This window comes from Struthio camelus, chromosome 12 (genome assembly GCF_040807025.1).
Source record: "Struthio camelus isolate bStrCam1 chromosome 12, bStrCam1.hap1, whole genome shotgun sequence".
Classification (NCBI taxonomy): Eukaryota; Metazoa; Chordata; class Aves; order Struthioniformes; family Struthionidae; genus Struthio; species Struthio camelus.
Window position 1 is genome coordinate 21,571,304 of NC_090953.1, and position 19,822 is coordinate 21,591,125.

General features: G+C 40.2%; 1 protein-coding gene across 4 annotated transcripts in view; it reads right to left on the minus strand.

Moving 5' to 3' along the window:
* The window catches only part of ACSBG1 (acyl-CoA synthetase bubblegum family member 1), a 45,269-nt gene that overhangs the window by 13,690 nt on the left and 11,757 nt on the right, over window positions 1-19,822 (minus strand). For all 4 annotated transcript variants that reach the window (XM_009681531.2, XM_068958093.1, XM_068958094.1 and 1 more), the window contains 5 exons: window positions 15,571-15,653; window positions 6,194-6,411; window positions 4,719-4,807; window positions 3,851-3,971; window positions 1,848-1,928 (listed from right to left, as the gene is read on the minus strand). In XM_009681531.2, the coding sequence (XP_009679826.1) occupies window positions 1,848-1,928; window positions 3,851-3,971; window positions 4,719-4,807; window positions 6,194-6,411; window positions 15,571-15,653 (592 nt within the window). The remainder of the gene's footprint in view (window positions 1-1,847; window positions 1,929-3,850; window positions 3,972-4,718; window positions 4,808-6,193; window positions 6,412-15,570; window positions 15,654-19,822) is intronic.

Sequence of the window (19,822 nt, forward strand, 5' to 3'; positions counted from 1 at the left end):
TCTGTGGCACCCAGAGTCCTTTTTTCAGGCCCAGGCTCTCCTTAGGATTCTTTTAATCACTGATCGTCAGGTTTATACTTTTTCTACCATACCACGTCTTTGGTAAGAGGGGGCATACGGAGCATATCCCCGTAGCAAGTAAGGGATTTGTCACCTCCTGCCCCTTTCCACAGAATGCGGATGTATCACTTTCACTGGCTGCTGGAAAGTCTGGAGGTGCACAGGGTGTAATTGTTTCTATATGACTTACCAGTTCTTCCTAACCCTACTCTCTTCTCATAGCAGAATGCATTAATCACTGTGCATCTGTTGCCTAGGCTTTGTTTACTTGAACAGTGCCTGGAACAGATAATGTTTCCACTCCACAGAGTGTGAAAGGTACAAACTGTCACATACACACATTACAGATTTCGCATTTGCATGCTGGAAACATGCACCGGGCAGAGAACTAGGGCTCTGTCCCTACTGCAGCAATTGCTGATTATCAGTCAATTATATCTCAGTTGTCAACTTGCAACACAAAACTCTTACCATATGCCCTGTCTTTTGGGTGGTTTGTTTTACATTGAAGCTAATAAACAATCATCACTGCCTTCGGTGACCGGATATCCAATTTTTCCTTTACACAATATAAACTATGGCAACTATCAGACGTTCTCACAACTTCCCTTCCCCATTGAGAAAAAGGTCTGACCTGTCTCTCAAACAGAGTGTTTCCAAATGTGTTTTTCAATAACAGAGACTAAAATGTATACCTTGCATCACTCCTCTCTTCCAAAGTTCTCAGGCATTTAGGTTTCAGTGCCTGAATGTTGATCTAGAGTTAATTGCTAGCACTTATACCTTTTACTAAAAAATACATATCATAAGATCTTCTTGCTATTAAAATTTTTGTTTTACTGTACTGAGATGTAAAGCATACTATTCATCAACAGGTATGGTAACAGCAACTGTTTACTATAAACAATATACTATTTATGCAATTCCAAGAAAAGACATGCTTAAAACAAATGCTGAAGTTTTATTTACTTGTGTACCTGGTAATACATCAGATGATCAAAGCAGAAATATTTTAAAATGTTTTCAACACTGTTCACTCTTCATTAACACTTTTTTTTTTTCCTCCCTTCAGTTGAGGTTTATTCAGCCTGGAAGTCTCACTGATAATCTGTACACCACTTAAAATAAAACAGTGGTTTTGGTTTTCATGTTACCTAACTATCTTCAATTATACTCTAAAACGATCAGAAAAATATTTGTTCTGAAAAATCTGTTCTGTCTAAAGTCCTAATTTTTAAATTAAAGGCTGGACTTAATACTACTCAGAAGTTTCTGATCCTGGATTTGTCCCATATTCTGCTTTGTTATTACTGCGTGGTATGCAAGATTCTGCATATGCTAACAAAATCTGCTGTTCTCTGTGCAGCAGTAGTTATTTCTCTTTACCTGTTGCCTGTCACTAGAGATGCTTGATATTGGACACTGGACAACTGATATTTTAAATAGTTTGAAAGTACACATTCCCACCTGAAGCCTATAAGTGTTATGTTAATCCAGTCAAGTAAAAGAAACAATAAGACATGAGACAAAGCAATAAGACATGAGACCAAGCAATAAGACATGAGACCAAGCCCAGTTAAGCAAGGTAGCTCTAGTTTTAAATTTCAAGTGTCAAACATTAAATACAGGTAAATGAAATGGAAAACAATGATGACATTTTTTAATGTGTTTGCTGGAAGGCAGCAATGTATTCTGAATGGCAGACAGTCCACAGATTACAAAAAGGTAGAAGCTCATCAAATAAATACTACTCTATGAATTCTAACTCTGTTCTAGCATTCACCTACCGTATACAAATTGGGACGTCTCTCTGGCACGGAGTCCTTATATAGCACAACAGCTTTCAAGTGTGGCAAACGATTCCAGATCTGTTGGATTTTTTTAAATAAATTTATAATTTATTATTCATCTCAGATTTTTTTTCCCCCATTAAAGTATGCGTGACTATCAAAATCTGTCAAAACTGGGCTGACAGTCACAAGAAACCTCCTGTTTCCCTCCACCCTCAAATATTCTCCCCTAGACTCACAATCAACTGGCTCAATCAGAAAAAAAATTTGAGAGGACAAAAAAAAAAAGGAGATGCTACACGATCTGCTCTAGAAAGTCTGTTTTCAGACAAAAGAGTAGGAAATGCATTCTGCACAAGAATGGCTCCCCAGCTTCCTTTCTCATAAGGCATCAAGGGGCACAGCAAGGAATGGTCCAGATCAGGCTGCAAGTTGGCCATAGCTGCTGTGGCTACCACACACAGATAGAGGAAGCCTCAGAAGCGATAAGGCCTCAGCAAAAACTGCTGTTAATCTGCTAGAAAATGTTCTGCCTTCTTAAAGAAAAGGAGCCCGTCTGCACATTTTAAGGATAAATAAAAATATACAGTCGCAGGCTTATGGACATCTCGCAGGCAGACGGACAGCAATAGCTCTTTCTCTGCCCGGCCTTCAGAGAGCATTCATGCCACTGAGCCTTGGAGGATTCAGTGCCTCATGCCTTTGATTTAATCATATTATGAACTGATCAGTCTGTGCTAATATAAAAGCAGTGGCTTGATGGTAGCTATTATGTATATATTATTAAAAGGATAACAACTAATATGTTATGATTTTCTTTTAGTCTAGGCTTCTTCCTGGAAAAATTTAAAAACAACCCTCAGCTCCATAAAGTAGTGTTGGCCAGAGCTATCTTTTCTTTTTTGAGGTAGAAATATACATGAACCAAACCTCTTGAGTTCTTGCATGCATATTCTATCTATTTTGATGCCAGGACAGCTTGATATTTAGTCAGTGCTAGTGCAAGCGGACTTGTCTGATTGAAAATGTTTCCAGAATATTTAAAAATCTCCCTTCCTCCAAATCACATGTAAAATAAAACTACAAAACACATCCAGCCTTCATTGCAATCTGGTTCAGCCTAAAGCAAAAAATGTGCAACTCTTATGAAATACATCTGACAAAATGCATAGGTATTTCCTCTCTGGTAGAAACATGTTTTCAGCAGAAACCTCCATTAGGGACAACCCCCCTCAGCAAAGACTACCATGTTCCCTGAGTTTGATGACTCTTCCCCAGCCAAGGGCCTCCCTCAACATCTTACTGAAAGAGACTCTTTCCCCAGCCCTGGTCACGGTAGTGCAGGACACCCTCACCCGAGCCAGGCAGCAGGAATCTTCCATCCAGCCGGTCTTTGGATCTGGCTCCTTATGCAGAAGCCCCACTTATGGCTGCCAAACAGTCTTGTCAAAACTGTGATCATTCCCTTAAAGAGCCACTTTCTTCCCCACTAAAGTCTATTTCATGTCAAGCATCGTACTACCCAAGTGCAGCAACCTCACCAGCCTTAATGGTTAACAATGTAAGCAGGAAATACATCTCCTTTTAGAAAGGAGATTCTAAGCGCTGAACACCGACATCCTTAATATTTAGATGGAAGCCCTTTACAAATTTGCATCATCTTAATCACTTCCACTGAAGTGGACTATGCTTATCCAAACAGAATTATGAGTTGACATTATAGGCATGGGATCAAACTGTGGTTTTGTTTTGGTTTGGTTTTTTTTGAGATAACTTTGCAGAGAATCGGCTAGTGAGCTCTCTGCTGGAGAGGTTCTGAACTGCTTAGCCATGAACCTTACGCACTACAGAGAAGAGAGCTGCAAGTCACCAGGTAACTCAAACATTAGATGCCAGACTTCTGCATAAGAAAACCGCCATGAAGAGTCACATGACCCAGGTAACAAATAAGATATTTGGGACCAACACAGCATTGAGATAAGGGGAAATAATGCCTTTACCTGCATTATCTTGTCCAATTGTTTCTGATTTTCCACAACCATGATATTGGTTTTGCTGTCATGAGCAATGTAGTGGCAGGCCTCTGGAGAGTTGGTTGTATATATTCCTGTGACAATTCCTCTGTATCAAAAAATTATTATTATTACACTTAATATTCAAAAAGGATAATAATTCAAGATGAGATGAAAGCTAAAAGAGTATGAAGATATGGAAGTACACAGCAGCATAGCTATCATGCTTGTTCCAAGTATTCTCATATATCTGAATGTCTAATACACCCACGCTACAAAAATTAATCACTGAATTTTATTCACTAGAAGATGCTGTAGGTTAGGATGCAGCATCAGCCGGGTTAGCTAAGCAAGTGGTAAAAAAAACACTTATGTCCTCTTTCTGATGTTGGTGAAGCTGTACAGAAATAACAGTTTGAATTTCACTGGCACAGGAACAACCTAAAAGGGAAATCCAAATTGTGCAAGCACGTACAGAAAGAATCAGGCTAGTTAGTGCTTTATCTGTCACTTCATCCACTTCAACATACCTTGCTGTAGACAAATAGCACTGACATAAAATTGGGAGGCTCTTGTCTGTTTCCCACATCTTCCAGTGATAACATATTGTACAATAGCTTCTGTGAGACTGGAACAATTAGGCCCGTAGCAGAGAGGCTCAATTTGTGAGCGTCTAGAGTATTTTGAATATACTCAGAGTTATGAGACTCAAGTAGGTCACTGAACATGCTAATCAGCTGGGGCACAACTTCCAGGATGTTAACACCAAATGCTAATTTGCTACACTGTCAGACTTACCAAAAGAGGAAGAAACCCCAAAACCCCCACTTAAAAAAAAGCAAATCAGAAAGCTTACCCAGCAAAAATTGTTCCAACAGCTGAAATGAACCATTCTGGAGAATTAAAGCCAAGGATTCCTACGCTATGGAATCGTTCAAGACCAAGCTTAAAAATAATAAGCATAAGGTTATAAAATAAGGCATGCTGGAGAGAAAGTGGCACAAAACATACACACAAATCCTAGACAATTTTGATTTATTTTTTTTTGGTATCGACAAAACATGTTCCCCACAGCTGTACTGTATGTATGTATCCACAATAAAACCAGAATTTCTGTCAGAAATTAACATGACCTAAACTTTCCACTACTTCCTCCTGTCTGCTTGAGCTTTGCTGCCCAAAAATGTCTGAAAAAACAGAACTTTTCAATATGCACAGGAACATAATGAGTATTAATCTTATCCTGTGTTTAGAATGCTTTCAAAATCGCCTTTATCTTGCCCAGTTCATGAGGGGATTGCTGTCTTTCACTTACTCTTCTTTTTATAATCCTAAGGCCACAGGCTGAACTTTGTACCTAGGCCTGAGTGAGAGTCACATGGCAGCTCTGTACTTGCACTGAAGTTCCTCTGAGAGCAATACTATCTCTTTGACCAAAACGCTCAGCTTACTCTCTAGGCCAGTGCAAATTAGAAGAAGCTAGGGCCTTTAACGAGCTCCCTCAGCTCATCCAGATGATCTTTGTCCTCAAAAGCAATAAATGCATGGTTGCTCATGTAAAAGAGCTAAAGGTCTAAGGTGCTAAGACGCTGCCCTGTCCTTCCTTACTAGTCTTCAAAAAGAGATACACTTTCTTGTGCTCTCCATCTTGTCCACAAGGAACAGGAACACAATCTTTCTTAAGAAACACTTTCTAGACCATTATTTCTAGAACCACACCTAAGAAGCGCAAAATGTAGAGGTCATGCAATCATCCTGTGGCACACGCTCCAAAAGAAAAATAATTTAAGGACTCACAACACTGCAACTCTGTGACCGCTAGACTCTCCATATACAAACATTTCCATCACCTACTGCTTTTGCCACACTTTCTATTAAACAGAGGTATCGACACTACCTGCTATTTGGGAACTTGCTACTTAGATTGTTGAAAAACACAATATACACTTAATAAACTACGTATTACTGAAATATATTAACAAGTGAAAATACCTAAGCTCCTTCTTATTGGTATGATCAAGCATTAAAAAGAAAAAAAAAATCACTAGGTAACTCAGGAGTACAAAGGCTGGCTGAATTGTCAAAGACCTTAAGTCTACCTTCCTTACAGAGGAAACACTCCAGTACCACATCTTGGTCTAAAACCCAGTCAAAGGTGTTAGATACTGTAGATACTGAACTGCAGAACTGCTGTTCTTGCTAGCAAGGATGGAGGATGTGACTGCTGCTCATCGTGAGAAGTGAAAAATCAACAGTTAGTAGTAAAAATTCTTTGGTTTTTGAGGAGGTAGAAAGGCAGAAAAGGGAATTCATTCTGTTTTCTGTGCCTACCTTTAAGAAGCTTTTGGCTGCTTTTCGGGAGAGGCAATAATACTCTGAAAAAGTGATCTTCTCCCACTTTCCGTTCTTTTTGCTGGCCAAAGCGTTAAGAGACCCATATTTTTCTAGGCTCTCTCTGAACATCTGATGAACTGTTATTGGAGCCTGTGGACATGAGTTATCTATTCTCAGTCTGACTCCGCCATCAGCAAAGGAAGTCCACAAAGACTCTGTAAAACAAAGCATTACCAAGGTTTTCTATCAATCAGTGAAAAAGTACTGTGTTACTGCGCACCGAGAGGGTTGAATGAAGACTGCAGAACTAAGGGTGCTTCTGGTGCTTCCCACCTTTTCAGTGAAGCACTTTCCAATTTTATAACTTTATCAAAAATTCCATATAGAAACAGACATCTTCTATTAAAAACACAACACAAAATGTAAGAATTGGAGTGTCATTGCACAGAATTATGCTGCTCTTCTGTGTATTACAGGCACACTACCAGCTTCTGGAGAATCGCACTTTGCCCATGCTCAGCCCAGCACAATTCTCTGTCCCTTGTGTTAACGAACAGCTGAGAAGCAGAAAACTGTGTGCTGATCGGAAACCTCTGTCCCTGCTCAGCATTCAAGCTCCTTTTGCTTGTTGTAGCCCTACCTCCTCCTAACCCCACAGCTATTCTGCTGGCTCTTGCCCCTGTCCCCCCCTGCTTCCCACACTTCTTGTCCTTGGTCATCTGCCCTCCTGCCTACTCTCCTCCACTCTGCCTACTCTCCTGCCTTGCCCTGTTTCCAGGTCATCTTTTGCCTCCTTCTGCTCCTGCCTTTCTCACCCCAATTATCTTTCCACCGTCCGCTTTTTTATATGTTTCCTCCTCCTCTTTGACAGGTCAAAACCAGGAAGCACCAGCTAATGTCACTTTGCTCTCACCATTGGTGCCAAGGACTGTAGCAGTCCTGGCATTCAAAACAAATGCCTGTCTGAAAGATCCTGCTCGGCTCTTGCAAGCACAGTAAGCAGCAGACTCCGTATAAATAAGCCCTTCAGAGAATTTAGGGGTTAGTAAGTTGGCAAAATCTAGGTGAATTTTCACAAGAAAGACAAAAAACCCACTGATGAGACTCCACTGCAAAACAGCTGTTTCCTAGACTTTCAAACAAAATAGTACAGGAACATTCTAATAACATGTTTTCCCTTAGATTTGTTTTCATAAATTGAGAAATACGTTTAACCATAACTGTAAAAGTATGTACGTTCTACACAGGGCTGGTGGAAAATTTCAGACCAAACAACTTAGGTTTGACAGAATTAAGAGTAATGGAAAATGTGGCTTTTTGAAATTTCTGATACACGTTTACAAGTGCCATTATTGTCTTTTACTCACCTTTTGGAAAGCAAGAACTGTAAAGAATACTCAGCTAGTGTCTATACTGGCTGCTTGTAACTCAGGAGCGGGAAAAAGCAACTCTGGAGTGTTTGGAAGTATAGCATGCTTCACGTCCCTCCCAGCTGCTATTCCTCCGGTTGCTTCATGCAGGGCCTGGAAACTACCTCTCTGAGGGAGTATTTCCTCTGGCAATATATGAACACATCAATCATACCTGGATCCACATGAGCTCTCGAGAACACCCTTGCAGCCTCCCTCAAGCCAGGCTTGCAACCTGCACAGGTAACCAGAGCCACAGCAAGCTACTGTAAGCTCACAACATTGTGTATAGAAAACTTCCTCTTGGAAGAAAAAGAAGTTTCATTATTCAATTGCATAGAAAAGCTCAGTCTTAATCTGCTGACAAAGCACAGCTGTCACACAGAAAAATACCAAAACTAGTCTGGTTTGCTGCTAAATGTTCTGTGAACCTGACCATTTTTAAAGATTTCACTGACCCGTCTAAGAATATTTTGGAAAACTGGCAGGCTAAACTCTAGCATTGGCAAAGCGTTTTAAAAAAATAACTGATTCAGCTTTCTGATACCCCTTTGCAGGTAAGGAGATAAAGACACTGGTGCAGAAAGTGAACTGAGCTGTCGCAGGTGCAACGTGTGTCAATAGCACAGCCCAGGATTACTGCTCCTGACTCACATTACGTTCCATTCACGTTCCTGACTCCCAGCCTTGTATTTCTTCTCTTGACCATCCTGACCAACAGAAAGTAATGACGACAGCGGTAAATAAAGCAAAGCTGCTTAATCTCCATGTGCCTTCATTTTCTCACTTGTAAATTACATATAATGATGTTCAAAACAAAGGTATGGAACTTTATCAAATTTTATTGTATGTTTTGAGGTCGGTGGACGAATGGCATCATAAGTTCAGCCAGCTCAGAAAACAAGTAGCTACAGAGGACTCTAGACAATGGATAGCAGGATTTTATCAAAGAATAAGCAGTGGCACCCCATAAACCTTTTAAAAGCAGGGAGGGCAAAGCAGGTGTTTCTGCACTGAACCCCAAGCCTTGTGTAAAAAAGATGAGAGAGATGCCCCAGAGATGAAAGCTAGCGATGATCCAAATGCTTATTTTCTGCAGGGACATACCAAAGCCCACATGGAGAACTCTACATTATGTTCTGGCTTCTAAAAGAACAAGACGGGAGGCAGTGCAGGTGTGGGTAGGCACAGGTCGGTGAGTGCGCTATTGAAAACAAAATCACATCACGTAGAACTAAAAAAAAATTCTTGACCAAAGATAGCAGAAGTATGTCTTCAAGGCAACTGAAAATATTAGCAACATCCCTAGAATCACTTTGCAAAAGTTGCATAAATATGATCTTTCTTTTCACTGCAGACATACAATAGATAGTAAAATAGAGCGTCTCCAGAGAGAAGAGCTAAAATGTCATACCCTTAAGATACCTATACACATATACCAAAAAAGTACTTGAAAACTTGGCCTCATGTTGCTTTTACTTATATTTTACTGAAATCAGGAAAAAAAAATGCATCTTTGATTTAGACCAGAAAGACTAAGAACAGAATCAGTCTCTCAGAGACTCAAGGAGTTACCTTAATACTATACCATATATATGGAAAAGGAATACAAATTTGAACACCAGTTCAGGGTCTGTGCTTGCATGAATTTGCATGTAGAAATTAAATCGAAAATAGTTCTAAAATCTAGAAAATAAGCCAAAAAATTCTAAAGGATCTAACTGTTCCCTCTCAGAGGATTTGTAAAAACAACAGAACACAAACAACATTGTCTGCTGTCAATTAGCAGAGGGACTTTGTGACGCAGAAAGAGCCTGGGAAGGAAATTATGCCTAAATACTGAATGAAATGATTATACATTTTGGGAAAAGCAAAAAAGTTGCCCTGTCTAGCTGGTATCTGGATATTCAATTGCAATGTCCAGGTTGGAAATGAACTCAGCACCATTTGAAACCCAAGGGGAAATCAAAATAAAGATCCTTTAAATACACTATGAATGTTGATACTTTATACACCCATAGGTTTACTGAGAGCATAAGAAAAAAATAAGCCAGCATTCCAGCTCAAAGTACTTAGCAGAACCCAACTGAAAAGTTCCCTAAATGCAAGTAATCAAAAAGGAGCATCTGTCCCCCTCCTCTTGCCTCCAACAACTCCTACTACCTGCGTTACACTTTGCACCCAAAATGCTTTTTCATTCGCTAGTACGTGTCCTTGGCTCATGTCTCATGTGAATTCACTGAATGTCAGAGCTGGTCAGAAAACGTTTACTCCTAAAGAAAACTATATTGTCAGATAAAATAAAAAGAGCAGAGATTTTATTCAGACAAGTACTCTTTGACCTTGACTCTGGGCCTCTTCAAGTGTTTTTTTTCCCCTGACATTCTCCTCTAAGGAGAAATTCCATGATCGGACTAAATCTTCCATGATTCACTGCCTTTGCTGCTGAAGGAAAATGCAGTCCAGAGTAGTCTCATACGTACAGTGCATAAGAGGAAGACTGTACTGCAGTTTCTACAAGGAGCTGCTGTAGCACATCTGATCAAAATATTCTGGATTTCAGGCAGGCATTTTTTTCCAGCAAAGTGCAAATTTTCAACAAGGAACTTTTCATGAGGAAAAATAAAGACTTTGTTTACCATGTAAAAAAAAATACTTCGAAAGAATGTTTGCAACCCACTTTTCACAATTTAATTCTAAATTTGTGCGCTATTCACAACTGAATACTGATCTATAAAAGTGCATTTGTTATTCAACTATTTTCTACCAAATTGGAAATAATACACAACGTAAACACACAGCACTTTCTGTATTTTTATAAGCCAATTGTTTGTTATTCCTTTCCACAGCATGTGACTGAACGGGTGTGACACCGTACAGGCTTTCTCTCCCAGCCTAGATTCTAAAAAGCTGTTTTAAATAGATAAACAAACAGCAAGTCTGCATATTTTTTCATTTGAATAATCAGTTTTGGCTGAAACTGCTGGACCTTTGGGATGTGTGAGGGAGACTGTACACTGGTTAAAAAACAAACAACAAAAATTAAAACACAGATCCTATAGTCCTTAAGGCTAATCCATGAATGAAACCTCCTCTCTGTTCACTACCTCCCTTGCAAGCGTTCCGGTGACTGCCAGAACGGATTTGTGAATGGAAATGAATTCTGATGTTTATGGAGGAAGAACTCTGAGAGCCATACAAAATGCAAAAGCACCAAGGTCACCTTCCGGATGAGTAAACAAACAGGCAGGCTGCAGATGCCGAGTGTGGAACGGCCCTGCTGGGTGAGCTGAGCAACTCCAAGCGATGCTCTGCAGATGTGAGAGCAGGGAAGCAGCAACCAAAACAGTAATTGAACTTCTGCCTGAAACTGATTCAGTTGTAACTCACAAAACAGTATCTTGATTATACACCAGTTCCAGCAAAACGCTGCTTTGATCTAATGACAGGAGAAGGTATTCAGCTGTTCGCTGGAGGTGTTTCTTATGGACGGTCGTCAACCCGGATTCCACAGCTATGATGCCATCCCATTCTGCTGACAATACAAATATAATCATTCCTCCTCCTACACCGACCCATTATTTTTTTTATTTTCTTCAAGACATCTTTGGCACTAAATGCTAAACAACTCATTACTGAAACCTGGGGTTGAACGCATACAGGCTTGAGTCTGAGAGCTTTACATTGGTGTCAAATGTCCCCTTGTGCAGATCAACAGACTAAACCAAGAATTATAAAGCTTCCGAGTTTCACGTGAACCTCAATACATCAGCCAGAATACATGCACAGTGATTCTTGAAAGCAAACAAAAAAGCTTTCCTTATTGCTTCCCTTGCCTCAGCTGAGGGGAGGGTTCTGGTCTACTATCAGTTTTCTACACTAACCCTGTAGCTTTTAAACTCCCAAACAGAAAAGACTTAATGAATAGCTGAATTTTTGTTTAATTAGCCAAAAACCACAGAAAGATTTCAGTTCATGGAAACTTGTTGTATCTTTTCCAGCAGAAGAAAAAGGAACACATACGAATGGCAATAAAATACATTGTTCCACAGATGCAGTGAACTACTACTAACGTGGATTAGAGAAACAAGAAATCCTCCAAAGAATGCTTCTGCAAACTGACACAGAGGGAGTGGTGCAGCGGAACACACAATTAAGTTTAAAATAAGCTTCATAACAATAGTGACACTGCGAAAATTGATTACGATGCACAAAAATGGAAATGTGTGGAGGGTGTAATCAGGAACAAGCTATTCAGGAGGAAAACACTGCTACAGAAACATTGCCCAGGCATGCAGGCGTACAAATAGGAAAGCCAAAACTCACCTGGGGCTGAAACTGCTGAGGGACGTGAAGAGCCCCAGGAGGGGCTTCTCCAGGTACACTGGCAACAAATGAAAAGCCCAAAGATATCATGGGCAACTTTCTGTCAAAAGACATGGAAAGGACTCACTGCCTTCTTTACCTTGGTATTTACTGGCAAGACCTGCTATCAGGCTTCCTGGATTTCTGTGCCTAGTGGCAGCAGAGAAGTACTACCTACAGAAGAGGAAGACCAAATTAGAGATCACTTCAGCAAACAGGACAAACAAGTCCATGGGCCTAATAGGATATATCTGAGAGTACACTGAGACACCAGGCCAATGTCATTGCAAGGCTGCTCTCCATCATTTCTGAAAAGGCATGGCAACCTGGGCAGGTCCCCAGTGACTGGAAAAAGGCAAATGTCACCGTCATCTTCAAAAAGGGAAAGAAAGAGGATCCAGGAATTATAGGCCAATCAGACACACCTCAATCCATGGGAAGGTTATGAAACAAATTCTCCTGGAAACCATTTCTACTTACAAGAAGGTGACTAGCACCAGCCAGCATGGATTTACCAAGGGAAAAGCATGTCCGAACAACTTGATTGCCTTCCACGAGGAGATGACTGGCTCTGTCGATGAGAACAGTGGGAGAAGGGACAGCAGCCTTTGACAAGGTCTCCCATAGCATATTTGAGGGCAAACTAAGGAGATTAGGACCAGATGGTTGGACTACAAGGTGGGTGAAAACCTGGCTGAATAATTAGTTTCAAAGAACAATGATCAACATTTCTAAGTCTAGCTAGCAGCTAGTTACAGTGACATTCTTCAGGGGTCAGTCCTGAGAACAATACTGTTCAACAACTTCATTAACTACTTGAACAATGGAATGCACCCTCACCAGCTTCAGAGATGACACCAAATTGGAGGAATTGGTCAACACACTGAAGGGCAGGGCTGCCATTCTGACGGACCTCAGCAAACTGGAGGAATGGGCTGGCATAAACCTCAAAGCACAACAAGGGTGAATGGTAAGTTCTGCACCTGGGGCAGGATTACCCCACGCAACAGTGCACAATGGATACTGGCTGGCTCAGCAGAAAAAGGCCTGGGGGTCCTGGTGGAGAACAAGTTGAACGTGAGACAGCAGAAGGTCCCTGTGGATACAAAGGCTAACCACATACCGGGCTGCAAGATCGTATCCAGCAGATCAAAGGAAGTGATTATTTCCTCCTGCTCAGCACTCATGCTCAGCCACACCTGGAGCAGTGTACAGTTTTCAAAGCCCTAGTGCAAGAGTGATCCTAACAAAACTGAAGCAAGCCCAGAGGAGGGACATCCAGATGGTCAGGGGACTGTAGCATACTATGTTATGAGGAGCAGCTGAAGGAGACAGGTTGGTACAGCCTGGAGAAGTGAAGAGGAACGGCAGGGTGAAATCTAACTACAGTCTGCCACACACTGAAGGGGGTGCTATAGAGAAGACAAGAGTTGGATTCTTCTCAGATGCACACAGTGAACAGACAAGAGGCAAGAGACACAAGCTCCAGTTAAAAAAAAAATGCCTACTAGACAGAAAAAAAAAACCCACAGTGAGAGTGGCTAAGCACAGGGACTGAGAAGCTGGCGAATTTCCATCCTTGGATGTTTTCAAAATTCAGCTAACCAAGGCCATGAGCAACCTAATCTAACTTTGAAGACAGTCCTGCTATAAGCAGGAAGTTGGACTAGCTGCCCTCCAGAGGTCTTTTCCAAGCTGTATTATTTTGTGATCCCATTAGTATAAAACCAGCATGCCTACGCTCTCATTTAACTTACGCTGGCTTTAAGCCAATATAATGCTTGCTGCCAACATAAGGTTACCCTGGATTTATATATGCATTAGGAAAACCAAAATCTGGCCTGGTTCCACAGGAATGGGATTCTGTAAATTGGTGGGAAATAATGGGGAAAAATAGTCCAAACAATTTGAAGTTCTCTTTGGACAAATTTACTCCTGAGGCTGCAAAATATAGCAGTTACAAAATGAGAAAGACAGTTCTCCACAACTAGAAAACATCAGAATCTTCTTCTTTTCTCTTGATACACAAAGCAGACAACTGGACGGTGAACTCCCCTCCCTCAAAAGGCTTCGTATCTAATCACTAGGCCATTTCTACAAACATGTTCAGAGTCTTTGACATTCAGTTCTCACTTTGCACTCAGCATCTGTATAGCTATGTGATGTTTCCAAGTCAAGCACTGGTTCTCATTTAAATGGATAACAAGCAGTGCCACAGATTCCAAGAGTCAAATAAAAGACCAAGGCTAACTTAAATTGTAAGATCCTGATTCATCGACCTAGGAACGTATCTAGACTCAAATAAAGGGACTGCTTCATTAAAATGAATGAGGTGTGACTTGTGTTTGCAGGAAAATTATGAGGGAACTGCTGGAACGGCTTCTACCCTCAGTTGTCCGCTCCACCTTTCTTCCAGAGGCTGTGATCACCACTGCAGGAGTGGCTGAATGGCATGTGCACTCCTTCCTGAGCACTGTGGTTTACAGCCCAGCATATTATTCTAAACTGCAGCCAGTAGCATCCTCTGGGAGAGACGCAGGCTGGATAGCTGATGGCAGTAACTAGTGTCCCAGATAAATTCTCTTAGAAAAATAGGTCAGAGCCTTCCTAGGCACACTCTCGTGCGCACAAGCAAGCACTCTGAGGAATGATAGCCTCAGTAACAATCTACATATGCAATGTGTGTCTCAAACAGCTCAATATCCTGAAAATTTGAAAACAGAGGAGTTAGTTATCACCTTCAGCCATTCAGATTAATCTCCTGCTTTCCTGAAAAACAAAAAGCAAACAGCCAGCAGTTCACTCCTTGGAAAGTAAGAAACCTATTGTATATCAAAGAATTGCTTTTGCATGTGCGTGTGCATGTGCACGTGCATGCACATGTTTATGCATAAAGTCTGCATACGGGATTCCTACAGAGCTCTGCCATTTCGTCAGCTTACAAGATCTGCTTGCAGTCGCTGTTCCAATTGCCTCATAGCACAAATATACCTTGTTTAAACAAACACATTCAGATACCAGTAGCAGTCTCACCAAGGTAACAGGGAGCTCCCTCAGGGCTGCAAACCTTCCACACAAGCTGTGAACGTTCTGTCAGTAAACCTGCTTTAAGTTGCATGGCAGCACAGGTAGGTTAATTTACCATTGCCCTTGCTGGCTTAAAATTACAGTTGTATGCACATACTACAACGTAACACAGAACTGACCAAAGTGTAGATAGTCCTTTACAGCCACCAGTTATTAGGCAGTACGCTGAATCCTCAACAGCTGACAGCTGATGAGCAGGCTGTGATGTCAAAGACAACACCAGACTTGGTAAGATCTTTATGGAATCAGGCTATTTTTCACTTTTATCTAGGAATCTTCTCAAATACAGATAAAAGCTGGGAGACACGACTGAATTCATGCAAGTTTACAAAAAGCTCCTGAAGAATTTTCAGTTGCCCTGATTCACTTCAATTAGATTTTATTTTTGGCTGCCCCTTCTTATCCCAGTCCTTAAAAACGGTCAGTCAGAATTTGCAAGAATATACACAAAGATTACATTAACAAATTCTAAAAACAGTTTGAATGTTCAAAGATCATCTTTCATATGCTTACCTGTTGGCTCTTTGCCTTCATCTTGGGTCTTCTCAAAATGAACCAGCAAATCTTTGGAAACAGTCTGTGCATCTGTAAATGTTCTAAAAGAAAATATGCTTATCAAAAAGTTATCAAGCAGTGCTAGCAGGAGCTACTGCAATCAACATACAAGATACCCAAAAGAACACGAGAACATAGCTGGCAAGTAGCAAGAAATATAAAAAGGAGAAAAACAGATAGCTCAGAGAAACAAAGAGCATTTTGCCTCTTAGTTGCAAGCTCCGATACAACCAGGTTAGAGAGCAAAAGGCCTTCAGTTAGCAAGGATCACATTCTTATTTTATTCAGTGGACTGTGGATTCAGCATAATGGAGTATAATAGATGGAGACACTAATTTGCCGTCTCCTCAAACTGAACAAGTGAACTGTACAAGTGAAAAGAAAGAATGAGCACTCTTAACCTTGACTACACTGTCAGTGTATTAATATCATGGCACCTGCAAATTTGCGCAGTTGATACGTGTTGAAGGTCTGAGGTTGGGTGGTTCTTTTTTAAGGACAGGAAAGGAAGGAGATTTAGTTCCAAATAATAATGAGACGATATTTCTCAAAAACTTTGCAAAAATAACAGCTTTTCATTATCACACGGATGAAATTAACCCTTCTTGGCTGAAATTAACTAGGCAAAGTTTAACGCACAGATAGCACAAACTCAAAACAGAAAGTCTGCAAGGTAACAGACTACAAAGGATTATACAAGCAAGAAATCAGAATGACCCCTGAGCATTTGGAAACAACTGGCTGCATAAAGCAATCAGATTGTGTTCATTCAGAGCAATCACTACAGATTGCTAAAATACATAATGCTATTTATGAAAATCCTTACATACTAAAAAAATCATATGACATAGTGAACTGCATAATGAATTTTTTCAACGCCTATATCGAGCCACAGTTAATACCAGTAGCCTGAATATACGGAAAGAAACCTTTTTCCTTCCATTATAGGCTTTAGTATGCAGCTTTTTAAAAGTTAGCTGACTTCATTTAATACATCAAGGGGTAAGAATCAGTCTTCACAGGTCAAGAACAAGTTTGGATCATCTTCATTCCCTCGGAACAAGAACGACAGAAAAGTCCTGAGGGATACTGAAAAAGCCTTTCCCTTCTACAGTGTGATAAATTAACTCAAAATGTAGGAAAAAAAATATCCAGGCAATGCCCCTCCCAGCTGCCATATAAATAATAAGCAACTTCAAAAGCAATTTTTCATGCAGCCCAGAGTCAGCATTTGGTCCCATTGTTTGCTACCTATGTCAGACATAGGTTTTTTATCTTGTACTTACAACACCGTTTTGTTGAGTAGCTACATGTGGGACACGCCTGGAAACTATTATTTGTCATTGACAATGAAATCATTCTCTAAGAAAGCTTTAACCAAGCTGGATCTCTTATACAAGAATTTAGCACAGGACAAGCTCTGCCCTGAAGAACTTTAAATCTGCAGGATGAGACATAAACTGTGGACAAGAAAGCAGCAATGGGGGAAAACTGTGAAGGACATGTTAAGCTCTCTAAAAAGACTTCCGCAATTCTTCACCCATCAGAAGTGACGATCCCAGTTCATTTCCTCCCTTGCCACCACCATGCTGCGGTCTTCAATGTCTCAGAGCGGAGGTACAGGTTGTGAACGCAACAGAAGGAAAATAAGAACGTGAGAAGGCTTTGTTATTCATCTGGGCTGTGAGGTTTTTTCCTCACGTGCCAGTATGTCCCATAAGGGTATTATGGGACAAAACGTGAAAGGGCTTGTCTGATAAGCAAAGAGTTAAGCTCTGAAATTACAGTCACTGGAGGGTGGAGGCAGATGCTGATGAGAAACGGAGTAACTTAAGGACAAGAGGATTAGACTATAGAACTATTTTGAAAGGTAAATCTGTGTTTGATATAAGGGAAAATAGGACTTTACAAAGTGGGACTGCCCAGTGAGAATGATAGACCAGGGAGATACATTTGGGAATAAAACAAAATTATTAAACACATTAATAAATATGTGTTTGACTGTAATCTCAAAACACTTAATAGTTCAAACAGTTCCTGAAATAGTCCATATTTGAAAGAAAAATTACACTTGATGTTTAGAAATATGAACATTCAGTGCAACCTTTTCCTTTAAATATCTGTTGAATACTACCGCTTTTAAATGTTTATTATTTTGTAGAACAAACAAAACAAAGACATACTCAAAAGATAACTGAAGGTTACTCTTGTGGAAAACACCAAAAAAGCTTTCCGAAGAACACAAATCTGCTTAGTAGTATATCAGAAGAGCCTCCTTTAAGGTAACCCCAAACTTGTAATAATCATCATTAACAATTTTTCCTAGATCAAAATGTCTTTAGTTTGCTTAATTCCGATCTGTCTGGTATAATATACTGCTTGCCTTTACATTACGTTCCCTTAAACGCATCAATATAGTAGGAAAAAAAGCAACAAGTTTAAACTCGTAGACTCGCTCCGATAATGCTTCAACACGCAAATGTTGTACGAGGAGCTCTATGCATCTAAGGTCTTCAGGAGTGTTTAAGTTAGTAACACCACATGCAAACTAGTTGTTACCTGCCTCTAGGGACTAAGGAGTCAATTTGAAAGGCTTTTTGCTCTGAAAGTGCAATGAAGAAATATTCTCCATCCCTCAACAATTTCTTGTGTGTATTCAGAACCATCACTGCTGAGTGAAATAGTAAGTTTTAATGCTGTTTGTTCCTTTTAGCTTTTGTAAGGAGTTATACCTTTAGGAAACTAGGTAAAGAGCCATGGAAGATTATATTACCTGTAATTGTTCAAGTAAATCTAAACGGAGCAGAGTTCTGTGGGACTGCTCAACTCGAGAGCTTACTGAGCATACTGCGCCAAGGAGAGGACACACTGCAAAAATACGGTTTGATGGTGAGATGCACCATTAAAACCAAAATGCTCTGGAAATTTGGACTTTGACTGAAATTTGGACTTTGACTGGCCAAGTTATTACTAAGGCTGAGGTTCTGCAGAATTTATTCATTGTTATTAGTATAGGGACAGCACATTCCCAAATCCGACCACCAATTCAGAAGTGGATTTTCTGCATCTGATTTTTGCTTAAAAAAAAAAAAAATATATATATATATATATATGTATATTCCAAAGGTAATACAGGAAAACTCTACAAAGAACACACAAAGGATTTGAAAGTGGGACTTTCTTTACCAAGGCAATTGGACCAAATTACACAGTGCTGACCATCTGGAACTAAACCAAATGTACTTCTGTAAAACTCCCTTAACTGGAATGTTTTTTGAATGGCACAATATTTCCTAACACAATTTGGGATTTAAGTTCAAGGCATCATTCTATCAAGTCAGAACTCATTTGCTGCCTGAATACCACACGCATACCCTTCACCCAAGACAGAGGGAGACCCCACTCAAGCTGACCAGCTTCTCTGGAGGTCTAGGGTAAATCCTAAACTAGCACAACTCACTTGCAGCTACTACCACTACTCTGTGCCAACAAGATGCTATTTCACACTGTAGCTGTTCTCACGTATCAGGCTAGCCTAAAAAGCAAGAACTCGGAACAATCTCTGTAGTGGGTTAACAAAAGGCAAGTTTCTCTTCCTTCTTTGTCTACCGTCCAAGACTGTTAGAGCTCTAGCTAGCTTTATCTCTGTGACCCAGCGCAAGGAACGCACATGCAACCGATGTTACAATGGTAAAATAATACGACTGATGTAACTGACAGACTACTTGGGAGTCCTTATTGCTGGTGATGATTCACTAGAGGAAAAGCATCCGATTTGAGTTTGCTGGCACATTTTTAAAAAATGTTTTTTACCTGAATGTATTTGATGAACTCAAAGGAATACAGTACTATTTCTTACAGCAACAACAGAAACTTTATGTAAGAGCTAAATCTCTCCGCTTTTACCATTATGAAATGGCAGTGCTCATTTACTGAATTTTAAACGTTAGAAAAAATTTGGTTTTTTTCTGTTACCATAATGATACCGAGTGCCCAGTTAATGGCACTACTTACTGTGATAGTAATTTCCAGAAATTTTTAACTTCAAGGGACTCAGGAAATTGCCTTCCACTTCCATAGGCTCTAGATGTCCTTTTTTGGTAATGAAATTTCTGAGTACATCTTATATCCCAGTTCAGATATAATCAGATCTTTTTTTTGTCTTCTAACATCTCTCCTCTAAGTAAATGTTGTGAAAATACTAAGAATA